Source organism: Ascaphus truei, chromosome 2 (assembly GCF_040206685.1).
Source record: "Ascaphus truei isolate aAscTru1 chromosome 2, aAscTru1.hap1, whole genome shotgun sequence".
Taxonomy (NCBI): Eukaryota; Metazoa; Chordata; class Amphibia; order Anura; family Ascaphidae; genus Ascaphus; species Ascaphus truei.
Genome location: NC_134484.1, coordinates 413,354,026 through 413,371,155, shown reverse-complemented (window position 1 = coordinate 413,371,155; position 17,130 = coordinate 413,354,026). Strand labels below are relative to the sequence as shown.

Below are 17,130 nucleotides of genomic sequence, written 5' to 3'. Positions count from 1 at the left end.
AGGTTTCAGATACTATGCAAGTTTCAGATACTATGCAAGTTTCAGATACTATGCACGTTTCAGATACTATGCAAGTTTCAGATACTATGCAAGTTTCAGATACTATGCAAATTTCAGATACTATGCAGGTTTCAGATACTATGCACGTTTCAGATACTATGCACGTTTCAGATACTATGCACGTTTCAGATACTATGCACGTTTCAGATACTGTGCAAGTTTCAGATACTGTGCACGTTGCAGATACTATGCAAGTTTCAGATACTGTGCAAGTTTCAGATACTGTGCACGTTTCAGATACTATGCAAGTTTCAGATACTATGCAAGTTTCAGATACTATGCAAGTTTCAGATACTATGCACGTTTCAGATACTATGCACGTTTCAGATACTATGCAAGTTTCAGATACTATGCAAGTTTCAGATACTATGCATGTTTCAGGTACTATGCACGTTTCAGGTACTATGCACGTTTCAGATACTATGCACGTTTCCGATACTATGCACGTTTCAGGTACTATTCACGTTTCAGGTACTATGCACGTTTCAGATACTATGCACGTTTCAGATACTATGCACGTTTCAAGTACTATGCACTTTTCAGATACTATGCACGTTTCAGATACTATGCACGTTTCAGATACTATGCATGTTTCAGATACTATGCACGTTTCAGATACTATGCACGTTTCAGATACTATGCAAGTTTCAGATACTATGCACGTTTCAGATACTATGCACGTTTCAGATACTATGCACGTTTCAGACACTATGCATGTTTCAGATACTATGCAAGTTTCAGATACTATGCAAGTTTCAGATACTATGCAAGTTTCAGATACTATGCACGTTTCAGACACTGTGCACGTTTCAGATACTATGCTAGTTTCAGATACTATGCAAGTTTCAGATACTATGCAAGTTTCAGATACTATGCACGTTTCAGATACTATGCAAGTTTCAGATACTATGCAAGTTTCAGATACTATGCAAGTTTCAGATACTATGCACGTTTCAGACACTGTGCAAGTTTCAGATACTATGCAAGTTTCAGATACTATGCAAGTTTCAGACACTGTGCAAGTTTCAGATACTATGCACGTTTCGGTTACTATGCACGTTTCAGATACTATGCAAGTTTCAGATACTATGCACGTTTCAGATACTATGCAAGCTTCAGATACTATGCAAGTTTCAGATACTATGCACGTTTCAGATACTATGCACGTTTCAGATACTATGCACGTTTCAGATACTATCCAAGTTTCAGATAATATGCACGTTTCAGATACTATGCACGTTTCAGATACTATGCACGTTTCAGATACTATGCACGTTTCAGATACTATGCACGTTTCAGATACTATGCACGTTTCAGATACTATCCAAGTTTCAGATACTATGCACGTTTCAGATACTATGCACGTTTCAGATACTCTGCACGTTTCAGATACTATGCAAGTTTCAGATACTATGCACGTTTCAAATACTATGCACGTTTCTGATACTATGCACGTTTCAGATACTATGCACGTTTCAGATACTATGCACGTTTCTGATACTATGCACGTTTCAGATACTATGCACGTTTCAGATACTATGCATGTTTCAGATACTATACTATGCATGTTTCAGATACTATGCAAGTTTCAGATACTATGCCCGTTTCAGATACTGTGCACGTTTCAGATACTGTGCACGTTTCAGATACTGTGCACGTTTCAGATACTATGCACGTTTCAGATACTATGCAAGTTTCAGATACTATGCAAGTTTCAGATACTATGCCCGTTTCAGATACTGTGCACATTTCAGATACTATGCACGTTTCAGATACTGTGCACGTTTCAGATACTACGCACGTTTCAGATACCCTGCAAGTTTCAGATACTATGCAGGTTTCAGATACTATGCACGTTTCAGATACTATGCAAGTTTCAGATACTATGCACGTTTCAGATACTATGCACGTTTCAGATACTATGCACGTTTCAGATACTTTGCACGTTTCAGATACTGTGCACGTTTCAGATACTATGCACGTTTCAGATACTATGCACGTTTCAGATACTATGCACGTTTCAGATACTATGCAAGTTTCAGATACTATGCCCGTTTCAGATACTGTGCACGTTTCAGATACTGTGCACGTTTCAGATACTGTGCACGTTTCAGATACTATGCACGTTTCAGATACTATGCAAGTTTCAGATACTATGCAAGTTTCAGATACTATGCCCGTTTCAGATACCGTGCACATTTCAGATACTATGCACGTTTCAGATACTATGCACGTTTCAGATACTATGCACGTTTCAGATACTATGCAAGTTTCAGATACTATGCAAGTTTCAGATACTATGCAAGTTTCAGATACTATGCAAGTTTCAGATACTATGCACGTTTCAGATACTAAGCAAGTTTCAGATACTATGCAAGTTTCAGATACTATGCACGTTTCAGATACTATGCAAGTTTCAGATACTATGCAAGTTTCAGATACGATGCAAGTTTCAGGTACTATGCACGTTTCAGATACTATGCACGTTTCAGATACTATGCACGTTTCAGGTACTATTCACGTTTCAGGTACTATGCACGTTTCAGATACTATGCACGTTTCAGATACTATGCATGTTTCAGGTACTATGCACGTTTCAGATACTATGCACGTTTCACATACTATGCACATTTCAGGTACTATGCACGTTTCAGATACTATGCAAATTTCAGATACTATGCACGTTTCAGATACTATGCACGTTTCAGATACTATGCACGTTTCAGATACTATGCACGTTTCAGATACTATGCACGTTTCAGAAACTATGCAAGTTTCAGATACTAGGCACGTTTCAGATACTATGCACGTTTCAGATACTATGCAAGTTTCAGATACTATGCACGTTTCAGATACTATGCACGTTTCAGATACAATGCACGTTTCAGATACTATGCACGTTTCAGATACTATGCAAGTTTCAGATACTACTGTATGCAAGTTTCAGATACTATGCACGTTTCAGATACTATGCACGTTTCAGATACTATGCAAGTTTCAGATACTATGCAAGTTTCAGAAACTATGCAAGTTTCAGATACTATGCAAGTTTCAGATACTATGCAAATTTCAGATACTATGCAGGTTTCAGATACTATGCACGTTTCAGATACTATGCACGTTTCAGATACTATGCACGTTTCAGATGCTATGCACGTTTCAGATACTATGCACGTTTCAGATACTATGCACGTTTCAGATACAATGCAAGTTTCAGATACTATGCACGTTTCAGATACTATCCAAGTTTCAGATACTATGCAAGTTTCAGATACTATGCAAGTTTCAGATACTATGCAAGTTTCAGATACTATGCAAGTTTCAGATATTATGCAAGTTTCAGATACTATGCAAGTTTTAGATACTGTGCACGTTTCAGATACTGTGCACGTTTCAGATACTGTGCACGTTTCAGATACTATGCACGTTTCAGATACTATGCAAGTTTCAGATACTATGCAAATTTCAGATACTATGCAGGTTTCAGATACTATGCACGTTTCAGATACTATGCACGTTTCAGATACTATGCACGTTTCAGATACTATGGAAGTTTCAGATACTATGCAAATTTCAGATACTATGCAGGTTTCAGATACTATGCAAGTTTCAGATACTATGCAAGTTTCAGATACTATGCACGTTTCAGATACTATGCAAGTTTCAGATACTATGCAAGTTTCAGATACTATGCAAATTTCAGATACTATGCAGGTTTCAGATACTATGCACGTTTCAGATACTATGCACGTTTCAGATACTATGCACGTTTCAGATACTATGCACGTTTCAGATACTGTGCAAGTTTCAGATACTGTGCACGTTGCAGATACTATGCAAGTTTCAGATACTGTGCAAGTTTCAGATACTGTGCACGTTTCAGATACTATGCAAGTTTCAGATACTATGCAAGTTTCAGATACTATGCAAGTTTCAGATACTATGCACGTTTCAGATACTATGCACGTTTCAGATACTATGCAAGTTTCAGATACTATGCAAGTTTCAGATACTATGCATGTTTCAGGTACTATGCACGTTTCAGGTACTATGCACGTTTCAGATACTATGCACGTTTCAGATACTATGCACGTTTCAAGTACTATGCACTTTTCAGATACTATGCACGTTTCAGATACTATGCACGTTTCAGATACTATGCACGTTTCAGATACTATGCACGTTTCAGATACTATGCACGTTTCAGATACTATGCAAGTTTCAGATACTATGCACGTTTCAGATACTATGCACGTTTCAGATACTATGCACGTTTCAGATACTATGCATGTTTCAGATACTATGCAAGTTTCAGATACTATGCAAGTTTCAGATACTATGCAAGTTTCAGATACTATGCACGTTTCAGACACTGTGCACGTTTCAGATACTATGCTAGTTTCAGATACTATGCAAGTTTCAGATACTATGCAAGTTTCAGATACTATGCACGTTTCAGATACTATGCAAGTTTCAGATACTATGCAAGTTTCAGATACTATGCAAGTTTCAGATACTATGCACGTTTCAGACACTGTGCAAGTTTCAGATACTATGCAAGTTTCAGATACTATGCAAGTTTCAGACACTGTGCAAGTTTCAGATACTATGCACGTTTCGGTTACTATGCACGTTTCAGATACTATGCAAGTTTCAGATACTATGCACGTTTCAGATACTATGCAAGCTTCAGATACTATGCAAGTTTCAGATACTATGCACGTTTCAGATACTATGCACGTTTCAGATACTATGCACGTTTCAGATACTATCCAAGTTTCAGATAATATGCACGTTTCAGATACTATGCACGTTTCAGATACTATGCACGTTTCAGATACTATGCACGTTTCAGATACTATGCACGTTTCAGATACTATGCACGTTTCAGATACTATCCAAGTTTCAGATACTATGCACGTTTCAGATACTATGCACGTTTCAGATACTCTGCACGTTTCAGATACTATGCAAGTTTCAGATACTATGCACGTTTCAAATACTATGCACGTTTCTGATACTATGCACGTTTCAGATACTATGCACGTTTCAGATACTATGCACGTTTCTGATACTATGCACGTTTCAGATACTATGCACGTTTCAGATACTATGCATGTTTCAGATACTATACTATGCATGTTTCAGATACTATGCAAGTTTCAGATACTATGCCCGTTTCAGATACTGTGCACGTTTCAGATACTGTGCACGTTTCAGATACTGTGCACGTTTCAGATACTATGCACGTTTCAGATACTATGCAAGTTTCAGATACTATGCAAGTTTCAGATACTATGCCCGTTTCAGATACTGTGCACATTTCAGATACTATGCACGTTTCAGATACTATGCACGTTTCAGATACTATGCACGTTTCAGATACTATGCAAGTTTCAGATACTATGCAAGTTTCAGATACTATGCAAGTTTCAGATACTATGCAAGTTTCAGATACTATGCACGTTTCAGATACTAAGCAAGTTTCAGATACTATGCAAGTTTCAGATACTATGCACGTTTCAGATACTATGCAAGTTTCAGATACTATGCAAGTTTCAGATACGATGCAAGTTTCAGGTACTATGCACGTTTCAGGTACTATGCACGTTTCAGATACTATGCACGTTTCAGATACTATGCACGTTTCAGGTACTATTCACGTTTCAGGTACTATGCACGTTTCAGATACTATGCACGTTTCAGATACTATGCATGTTTCAGGTACTATGCACGTTTCAGATACTATGCACGTTTCACATACTATGCACATTTCAGGTACTATGCACGTTTCAGATACTATGCAAATTTCAGATACTATGCACGTTTCAGATACTATGCACGTTTCAGATACTATGCACGTTTCAGATACTATGCACGTTTCAGATACTATGCACGTTTCAGATACTATGCACGTTTCAGAAACTATGCAAGTTTCAGATACTAGGCACGTTTCAGATACTATGCACGTTTCAGATACTATGCAAGTTTCAGATACTATGCACGTTTCAGATACTATGCACGTTTCAGATACAATGCACGTTTCAGATACTATGCACGTTTCAGATACTATGCAAGTTTCAGATACTACTGTATGCAAGTTTCAGATACTATGCACGTTTCAGATACTATGCACGTTTCAGATACTATGCAAGTTTCAGATACTATGCAAGTTTCAGAAACTATGCAAGTTTCAGATACTATGCAAGTTTCAGATACTATGCAAATTTCAGATACTATGCAGGTTTCAGATACTATGCACGTTTCAGATACTATGCACGTTTCAGATACTATGCACGTTTCAGATGCTATGCACGTTTCAGATACTATGCACGTTTCAGATACTATGCACGTTTCAGATACAATGCAAGTTTCAGATACTATGCACGTTTCAGATACTATCCAAGTTTCAGATACTATGCAAGTTTCAGATACTATGCAAGTTTCAGATACTATGCAAGTTTCAGATACTATGCAAGTTTCAGATATTATGCAAGTTTCAGATACTATGCAAGTTTTAGATACTGTGCACGTTTCAGATACTGTGCACGTTTCAGATACTGTGCACGTTTCAGATACTATGCACGTTTCAGATACTATGCAAGTTTCAGATACTATGCAAATTTCAGATACTATGCAGGTTTCAGATACTATGCACGTTTCAGATACTATGCACGTTTCAGATACTATGGAAGTTTCAGATACTATGCAAATTTCAGATACTATGCAGGTTTCAGATACTATGCAAGTTTCAGATACTATGCAAGTTTCAGATACTATGCACGTTTCAGATACTATGCAAGTTTCAGATACTATGCAAGTTTCAGATACTATGCAAATTTCAGATACTATGCAGGTTTCAGATACTATGCACGTTTCAGATACTATGCACGTTTCAGATACTATGCACGTTTCAGATACTATGCACGTTTCAGATACTATGCACGTTTCAGATACTATGCACGTTTCAGATACTATGCAAGTTTCAGATACTATCCAAGTTTCAGATACTATGCAAGTTTCAGATACTATGCAAGTTTTAGATACTATGCACGTTTCAGATACTGTGCACGTTTCAGATACTGTGCACGTTTCAGATACTATGCACGTTTCAGATACTATGCACGTTTCAGATACTACAGGTATGCACGTTTCAGATACTATGCACGTTTCAGATACTGTGCAAGTTTCAGATACTATGCAAGTTTCAGATACTATGCAAGTTTCAGATACTATGCAAGTTTCAGACACTGTGCAAGTTTCAGATACTATGCACGTTTCGGTTACTATGCACGTTTCAGATACTATGCAAGTTTCAGATACTATGCACGTTTCAGATACTATGCAAGCTTCAGATACTATGCAAGTTTCAGATACTATGCACGTTTCAGATACTATGCACGTTTCAGATACTATGCACGTTTCAGATACTATCCAAGTTTCAGATAATATGCACGTTTCAGATACTATGCACGTTTCAGATACTATGCACGTTTCAGATACTATGCACGTTTCAGATACTATGCACGTTTCAGATACTATGCACGTTTCAGATACTATCCAAGTTTCAGATACTATGCACGTTTCAGATACTATGCACGTTTCAGATACTCTGCACGTTTCAGATACTATGCAAGTTTCAGATACTATGCACGTTTCAGATACTATGCACGTTTCTGATACTATGCACGTTTCAGATACTATGCACATTTCAGATACTATGCACGTTTCTGATACTATGCACGTTTCAGATACTATGCACGTTTCAGATACTATGCATGTTTCAGATACTATACTATGCATGTTTCAGATACTATGCAAGTTTCAGATACTATGCCCGTTTCAGATACTGTGCACGTTTCAGATACTGTGCACGTTTCAGATACTATGCAAGTTTCAGATACTATGCCCGTTTCAGATACTGTGCACATTTCAGATACTATGCACGTTTCAGATACTATGCACGTTTCAGATACTATGCACGTTTCAGATACTATGCAAGTTTCAGATACTATGCAAGTTTCAGATACTATGCAAGTTTCAGATACTATGCAAGTTTCAGATACTATGCACGTTTCAGATACTAAGCAAGTTTCAGATACTATGCAAGTTTCAGATACTATGCACGTTTCAGATACTATGCAAGTTTCAGATACTATGCAAGTTTCAGATACGATGCAAGTTTCAGGTACTATGCACGTTTCAGGTACTATGCACGTTTCAGATACTATGCACGTTTCAGATACTATGCACGTTTCAGGTACTATTCACGTTTCAGGTACTATGCACGTTTCAGATACTATGCACGTTTCAGATACTATGCATGTTTCAGGTACTATGCACGTTTCAGATACTATGCACGTTTCACATACTATGCACATTTCAGGTACTATGCACGTTTCAGATACTATGCAAATTTCAGATACTATGCACGTTTCAGATACTATGCACGTTTCAGATACTATGCACGTTTCAGATACTATGCACGTTTCAGATACTATGCACGTTTCAGATACTATGCACGTTTCAGAAACTATGCAAGTTTCAGATACTAGGCACGTTTCAGATACTATGCACGTTTCAGATACTATGCAAGTTTCAGATACTATGCACGTTTCAGATACTATGCACGTTTCAGATACAATGCACGTTTCAGATACTATGCACGTTTCAGATACTATGCAAGTTTCAGATACAATGCACGTTTCAGATACTATGCACGTTTCAGATACTATGCACGTTTCAGATACTATGCAAGTTTCAGATACTATGCAAGTTTCAGAAACTATGCAAGTTTCAGATACTATGCAAGTTTCAGATACTATGCAAATTTCAGATACTATGCAGGTTTCAGATACTATGCACGTTTCAGATACTATGCACGTTTCAGATACTATGCACGTTTCAGATGCTATGCACGTTTCAGATACTATGCACGTTTCAGATACTATGCACGTTTCAGATACAATGCAAGTTTCAGATACTATGCACGTTTCAGATACTATCCAAGTTTCAGATACTATGCAAGTTTCAGATACTATGCAAGTTTCAGATACTATGCAAGTTTCAGATACTATGCAAGTTTCAGATATTATGCAAGTTTCAGATACTATGCAAGTTTTAGATACTGTGCACGTTTCAGATACTGTGCACGTTTCAGATACTGTGCACGTTTCAGATACTATGCAAGTTTCAGATACTATGCAAGTTTCAGATACTATGCAAATTTCAGATACTATGCAGGTTTCAGATACTATGCACGTTTCAGATACTATGCACGTTTCAGATACTATGGAAGTTTCAGATACTATGCAAATTTCAGATACTATGCAGGTTTCAGATACTATGCAAGTTTCAGATACTATGCAAGTTTCAGATACTATGCACGTTTCAGATACTATGCAAGTTTCAGATACTATGCAAGTTTCAGATACTATGCAAATTTCAGATACTATGCAGGTTTCAGATACTATGCACGTTTCAGATACTATGCACGTTTCAGATACTATGCACGTTTCAGATACTATGCACGTTTCAGATACTATGCACGTTTCAGATACTATGCACGTTTCAGATACTATGCAAGTTTCAGATACAATCCAAGTTTCAGATACTATGCAAGTTTCAGATACTATGCAAGTTTTAGATACTATGCACGTTTCAGATACTGTGCACGTTTCAGATACTGTGCACGTTTCAGATACTATGCACGTTTCAGATACTATGCACGTTTCAGATACTACAGGTATGCACGTTTCAGATACTATGCACGTTTCAGATACTGTGCAAGTTTCAGATACTGTGCACGTTGCAGATACTATGCACGTTTCAGATACTATGCACGTTTCAGGTACTATTCACGTTTCAGGTACTATGCACGTTTCAGATACTATGCACGTTTCAGATACTATGCATGTTTCAGGTACTATGCACGTTTCAGATACTATGCACGTTTCACATACTATGCACATTTCAGGTACTATGCACGTTTCAGATACTATGCAAATTTCAGATACTATGCACGTTTCAGATACTATGCACGTTTCAGATACTATGCACGTTTCAGATACTATGCACGTTTCAGATACTATGCACGTTTCAGATACTATGCACGTTTCAGAAACTATGCAAGTTTCAGATACTAGGCACGTTTCAGATACTATGCACGTTTCAGATACTATGCAAGTTTCAGATACTATGCACGTTTCAGATACTATGCACGTTTCAGATACAATGCACGTTTCAGATACTATGCACGTTTCAGATACTATGCAAGTTTCAGATACAATGCACGTTTCAGATACTATGCACGTTTCAGATACTATGCACGTTTCAGATACTATGCAAGTTTCAGATACTATGCAAGTTTCAGAAACTATGCAAGTTTCAGATACTATGCAAGTTTCAGATACTATGCAAATTTCAGATACTATGCAGGTTTCAGATACTATGCACGTTTCAGATACTATGCACGTTTCAGATACTATGCACGTTTCAGATGCTATGCACGTTTCAGATACTATGCACGTTTCAGATACTATGCACGTTTCAGATACAATGCAAGTTTCAGATACTATGCACGTTTCAGATACTATCCAAGTTTCAGATACTATGCAAGTTTCAGATACTATGCAAGTTTCAGATACTATGCAAGTTTCAGATACTATGCAAGTTTCAGATATTATGCAAGTTTCAGATACTATGCAAGTTTTAGATACTGTGCACGTTTCAGATACTGTGCACGTTTCAGATACTGTGCACGTTTCAGATACTATGCAAGTTTCAGATACTATGCAAGTTTCAGATACTATGCAAATTTCAGATACTATGCAGGTTTCAGATACTATGCACGTTTCAGATACTATGCACGTTTCAGATACTATGGAAGTTTCAGATACTATGCAAATTTCAGATACTATGCAGGTTTCAGATACTATGCAAGTTTCAGATACTATGCAAGTTTCAGATACTATGCACGTTTCAGATACTATGCAAGTTTCAGATACTATGCAAGTTTCAGATACTATGCAAATTTCAGATACTATGCAGGTTTCAGATACTATGCACGTTTCAGATACTATGCACGTTTCAGATACTATGCACGTTTCAGATACTATGCACGTTTCAGATACTATGCACGTTTCAGATACTATGCACGTTTCAGATACTATGCAAGTTTCAGATACAATCCAAGTTTCAGATACTATGCAAGTTTCAGATACTATGCAAGTTTTAGATACTATGCACGTTTCAGATACTGTGCACGTTTCAGATACTGTGCACGTTTCAGATACTATGCACGTTTCAGATACTATGCACGTTTCAGATACTACAGGTATGCACGTTTCAGATACTATGCACGTTTCAGATACTGTGCAAGTTTCAGATACTGTGCACGTTGCAGATACTATGCAAGTTTCAGATACTGTGCAAGTTTCAGATACTGTGCACGTTTCAGATACTATGCAAGTTTCAGATACTATGCAAGTTTCAGATACTATGCAAGTTTCAGATACTATGCACGTTTCAGATACTATGCACGTTTCAGATACTATGCAAGTTTCAGATACTATGCAAGTTTCAGATACTATGCATGTTTCAGGTACTATGCACGTTTCAGGTACTATGCACGTTTCAGGTACTATGCACGTTTCAGATACTATGCACGTTTCCGATACTATGCACGTTTCAGGTACTATTCACGTTTCAGGTACTATGCACGTTTCAGATACTATGCACGTTTCAGATACTATGCACGTTTCAAGTACTATGCACTTTTCAGATACTATGCACGTTTCAGATACTATGCACGTTTCAGATACTATGCACGTTTCAGATACTATGCACGTTTCAGATACTATGCACGTTTCAGATACTATGCAAGTTTCAGATACTATGCACGTTTCAGATACTATGCACGTTTCAGATACTATGCACGTTTCAGATACTATGCATGTTTCAGATACTATGCAAGTTTCAGATACTATGCAAGTTTCAGATACTATGCAAGTTTCAGATACTATGCACGTTTCAGACACTGTGCACGTTTCAGATACTATGCTAGTTTCAGATACTATGCAAGTTTCAGATACTATGCAAGTTTCAGATACTATGCACGTTTCAGATACTATGCAAGTTTCAGATACTATGCACGTTTCAGGTACTATTCACGTTTCAGGTACTATGCACGTTTCAGATACTATGCACGTTTCAGATACTATGCACGTTTCAAGTACTATGCACTTTTCAGATACTATGCAAGTTTCAGATACTATGCAAGTTTCAGATACTATGCACGTTTCAGACACTGTGCAAGTTTCAGATACTATGCAAGTTTCAGATACTATGCACGTTTCAGACACTGTGCAAGTTTCAGATACTATGCACGTTTCGGTTACTATGCACGTTTCAGATACTATGCAAGTTTCAGATACTATGCACGTTTCAGATACTATGCAAGCTTCAGATACTATGCAAGTTTCAGATACTATGCACGTTTCAGATACTATGCACGTTTCAGATACTATGCACGTTTCAGATACTATCCAAGTTTCAGATAATATGCACGTTTCAGATACTATGCACGTTTCAGATACTATGCACGTTTCAGATACTATGCACGTTTCAGATACTATGCACGTTTCAGATACTATGCACGTTTCAGATACTATCCAAGTTTCAGATACTATGCACGTTTCAGATACTATGCACGTTTCAGATACTCTGCACGTTTCAGATACTATGCAAGTTTCAGATACTATGCACGTTTCAGATACTATGCACGTTTCTGATACTATGCACGTTTCAGATACTATGCACGTTTCAGATACTATGCACGTTTCTGATACTATGCACATTTCAGATACTATGCACGTTTCAGATACTATGCATGTTTCAGATACTATACTATGCATGTTTCAGATACTCTGCACGTTTCAGATACTATGCACGTTTCAGATACTCTGCACGTTTCAGATACTGTGCACATCTCAGATACTATGCACGTTTCAGACATTATGCACGTTTCAGATACTATGCAAGTTTCAGACATTATGCACGTTTCAGATACTATGCCCGTTTCAGATACTGTGCACATTTCAGATACTGTGCACGTTTCAGATACTATGCACATTTCAGATACTATGCAAGTTTCAGATACTATGCACGTTTCAGATACTATGCAAGTTTCATATACTATGCACGTTTCAGATACTATGCAAGTTTCAGACATTATGCACGTTTCAGATACAATGCACGTTTCAGATACTGTGCACATTTCAGATACTGTGCACATTTCAGATACTGTGCACGTTTCAGATACTATGCACGTTTCAGATACCATGCAAGTTTCAGATACTATGCAGGTTTCAGATACTATGCACGTTTCAGATACTATGCAAGTTTCAGATACTATGCACGTTTCAGATACTATGCACGTTTCAGATACTATGCACGTTTCAGATACTATGCACGTTTCAGATACTGTGCACGTTTCAGATACTATGCACATTTCAGATACTATGCACGTTTCAGATACTATGCACGTTTCAGATACTATGCACGTTTCAGATACTATGCACGTTTCAGATACTATGCCCGTTTCAGATACTGTGCACATTTCAGATACTGTGCACGTTTCAGATACTATGCACGTTTCAGATACTATGCACGTTTCAGATACTATGCACGTTTCAGATACTATGCAAGTTTCAGATACTATGCCCGTTTCAGATACTGTGCACATTTCAGATACTATGCACGTTTCAGATACTATGCACGTTTCAGATACTGTGCACGTTTCAGATACTGTGCACATTTCAGATACTGTGCACGTTTCAGATACTATGCACGTTTCAGATACTATGTAAGTTTCAGATAGTATGCCCGTTTCAGATACTGTGCACATTTCAGATACTGTGCACGTTTCAGATACTGTGCACGTTTCAGATACTATGCACGTTTCAGATACTATGTAAGTTTCAGATAGTATGCACGTTTCAGATACTATGCATGAGATACTCAAACAAAACGCTAGAACTTCTCTATTGAAACAAATCAGCTGGGTAAAGTAAGATATGCATGAACTCATGGAAATTATTTTTTAAATACATGTGATTCTATGTATCAACTCTAATTTTTCTTGCAGACACTATCATTAATATTTTACCACATTTTGAATATAGAATAAAAAAAGAAGAGGGTAACTCACTTTCCAAAGTGGTTGGCGGTGGGAGCTTTGTGTGTGGATAGTCTTTTAACTGGCATGTGCAGGTTAGAAGTTGGTGGATAATCGCCGGGCTGATTTGCTTAAAGTGTTCTTTGGAAATAGGGTAACGACTGTTTTGTAAAAAAATCTTTACAAGCTCGTACGCAGAAAAGCAAGTCTGTCCCTAAAATGCATTGTTAGAGACATACAGTATTAAACGTAAACAGTGAATATTGTCCTGGCACTCAGACATACGGTACAAATCTGTTTCAAACTCTCATGTTTGATTCAGCTTGGGTATTGGTGGAAACACAGTGTGGAAAAGCATTTGCATAATGATGCAGGGTTCCCATAAAGACATTAAAGAAAGACAGTGGAGAGAACGTGGAGGTTGGTGAGAGAGAGAGACAGAGGGACAAAAGGTTTCTTTTTCTTTTCATTGACTTGAATGGGAGTTTCTGTACGATAGTGCCCTGATCGGCAGTTGCCGTTTAATAAATAAAACCCAGAGAGAGAGAAAGAGACTAAAGCAAGGAAACAAATATCAAAGCAGAGATCAGAAATGCTCATATTTATTAAAGAAATACTAATAAAGTTAAACAAATGTTAAAAAGAAAATGAACTAAATATAATAGTTGGGACCAATAATTACCCAGATAATTTTTTAATTTATTTTTTGTTATTTGCTATTTTGTATTATTTTTGTTAAAATATTTCACCTTTACTTCATAATGCAAAACTAAAACTATGCCCATGAAGCTAAACCAAAATCAGAAAAATTAAGATGCAATATAAAAAAGACAAAAATACAACACTAGTACAAGTGAGCATTTGACATCCTAATGTCTTCAAGCAACAAAAGTACTTCTGAGGGCATCACCTCTACTATTTACATGTCCCCTGTATTGTATGTTGATGGTTCTGTGCCTACACCTAGTGAGAGAATGTACAGTGTATACAGGCATACCCCACATTAACGTACGCAATGGGACCGGAGCATGTATGTAAAGCGAAAATGTACTTAAAGTGAAGCACTCCCTTTTACCCACTTATCGATGCATGTACTGTACTGCAATCGTCATATACGTGCATAACTGATGTAAATAACGCATTTGTAACAGGCTCTATAGTCTCCCCGCTTGCGCACAGCTTCGGTACAGGTAGGGAGCCGGTATTGCTGTTCAGGACGTGATGACAGGCGCATGCGTGAGCTGCCGTTTGCCTACTGGGCGATATGTTCTTACTCGCGAATGTACTTAAAGTGAGTGTCCTTAAACCGGGGTATGCCTGTATGCGACATTGATCAAGAAACAGTGAACACTACTTGCCCCACATTTTCTGTTCTTCTCATAATATTTTTTAGAGACTTACATATAGTAATACTGTCTCTACATTTCTAAGTTTTCAGAAAGTGCCTTGTCGTTTCTACTTCTTTCATCCAAAACAAGAGAAAGGTGTGTTTATGGGGCAATATGAAATGAAATAATTCCAGGTTTAAGTGCAAATTAGAAATAAGTGAACTGAATATTAAATTATTGCTGCCTATGTTTTTTCTACCCCATCTGTTTTCTGTTTGAATGTTTATTTGTTTATTCTTGCGTTTCAATACTTTTTTGGTAATTTTGGAAAACAAACTTTTAGGAAAACATAAATTGATGAATTAGTATATTTTTGTATAATATTTGGTTTTGACACATTCTCTCTTTTTATTAATGTATAATACAGCAATCCTAAAAGTAGCCCTTAAAGCAACAATACTTCTTTCCAACTCCCCCCTCCACTTTTTTTTATTATTTGTATATGTAAAGTATGTGACAATGTATAATTCCACATTCTTAACTAAGCTGGCAATCGTTTGGTTGTACCATTGTAAATCTGTCAAAATCCTGATTGTGTGCCTAACATTGCTTCAGTCAGTGTAACTCAGCAGCTACAAAGTATCCTTATATTATTAAGGTAACATTATCTATTGTTACAGCCACACTGCTGGAAACATTTGAAATAAATGATCCCAAACAGGAAAGTGTTGTAAAGTTCTTGCCTCGCACGGCTGAGGAGGTGGGCTAAAACTTGCTATAGAAATCAAAGGATGCTTTAAAATTCATGAAAATGGCATTAAGAGTTGAAGAAAAACAAAACCCTAAAATAAAACAGTCTCAATTATCTAATACTACAAAACTGATAAAAATAAGATTTCACATGTTTTGCTGCTTTAAATCTACATTTTCTCTTGTTGGATTTTTGTGCTGATAAGGCAGCACCTCTAAAAATAGGAAACAGTTTAACAAGCAGTAAGTTTTTATTTTTTAATCTTTCTTTCATGATAGATTTTTCATATTTATACGATGTCAGTATAACACTGGTCCTTTCAAAATCCATCTCTAATACCATATGACTTATTTCCAAGTGCCGGTTTTCCCATCTCTGATGCACACTCCCAGGAAGGTTTCATAAGCATATGCCTTGAAGTTTATATCGACTGCTCTTTACGGAGAAATATTTAAAGGGGCAATCCCACTTATCCAACAAAAAACCCCACTGGAAACAACAAACACGGCCTTTGTGTTGTTCTTGCAATGTAATGCAATTGTTATGCCTCAGCATCTGAATGCTTATACAGCTCCTGGATATCTGGAGGGACTGACTTGAATGAAAGAAGAGGGTTACCTCTTCAGTTCTGGACAGCATGGGAGGTGGTGGTGAGAGTTAAGCCTAGAATCATTTCATAACTGTAACAGACTTTGGTATCTACAGTATATACAAGGCCCCAGAGTCTCCTTCTACCACTAGACATTTTGGCACTGAGAACTTTAACACATAAATGTGTGGAAACAAATGTATTGTGGTTTAGCCTATCCTCCAAA

The 17,130-nt window shown here is 37.2% G+C and overlaps 1 protein-coding gene across 1 annotated transcript in view; it reads right to left on the bottom strand.

Annotated features, from left to right (window-relative positions):
* Positions 1–17,130, bottom strand: part of SLC39A12 (solute carrier family 39 member 12) — an 83,647-nt gene that overhangs the window by 52,378 nt on the left and 14,139 nt on the right. The window contains exon 5 of the mRNA XM_075587514.1: positions 14,270–14,450. Coding sequence (XP_075443629.1) covers positions 14,270–14,450 — 181 coding nt within the window. The remainder of the gene's footprint in view (positions 1–14,269; positions 14,451–17,130) is intronic.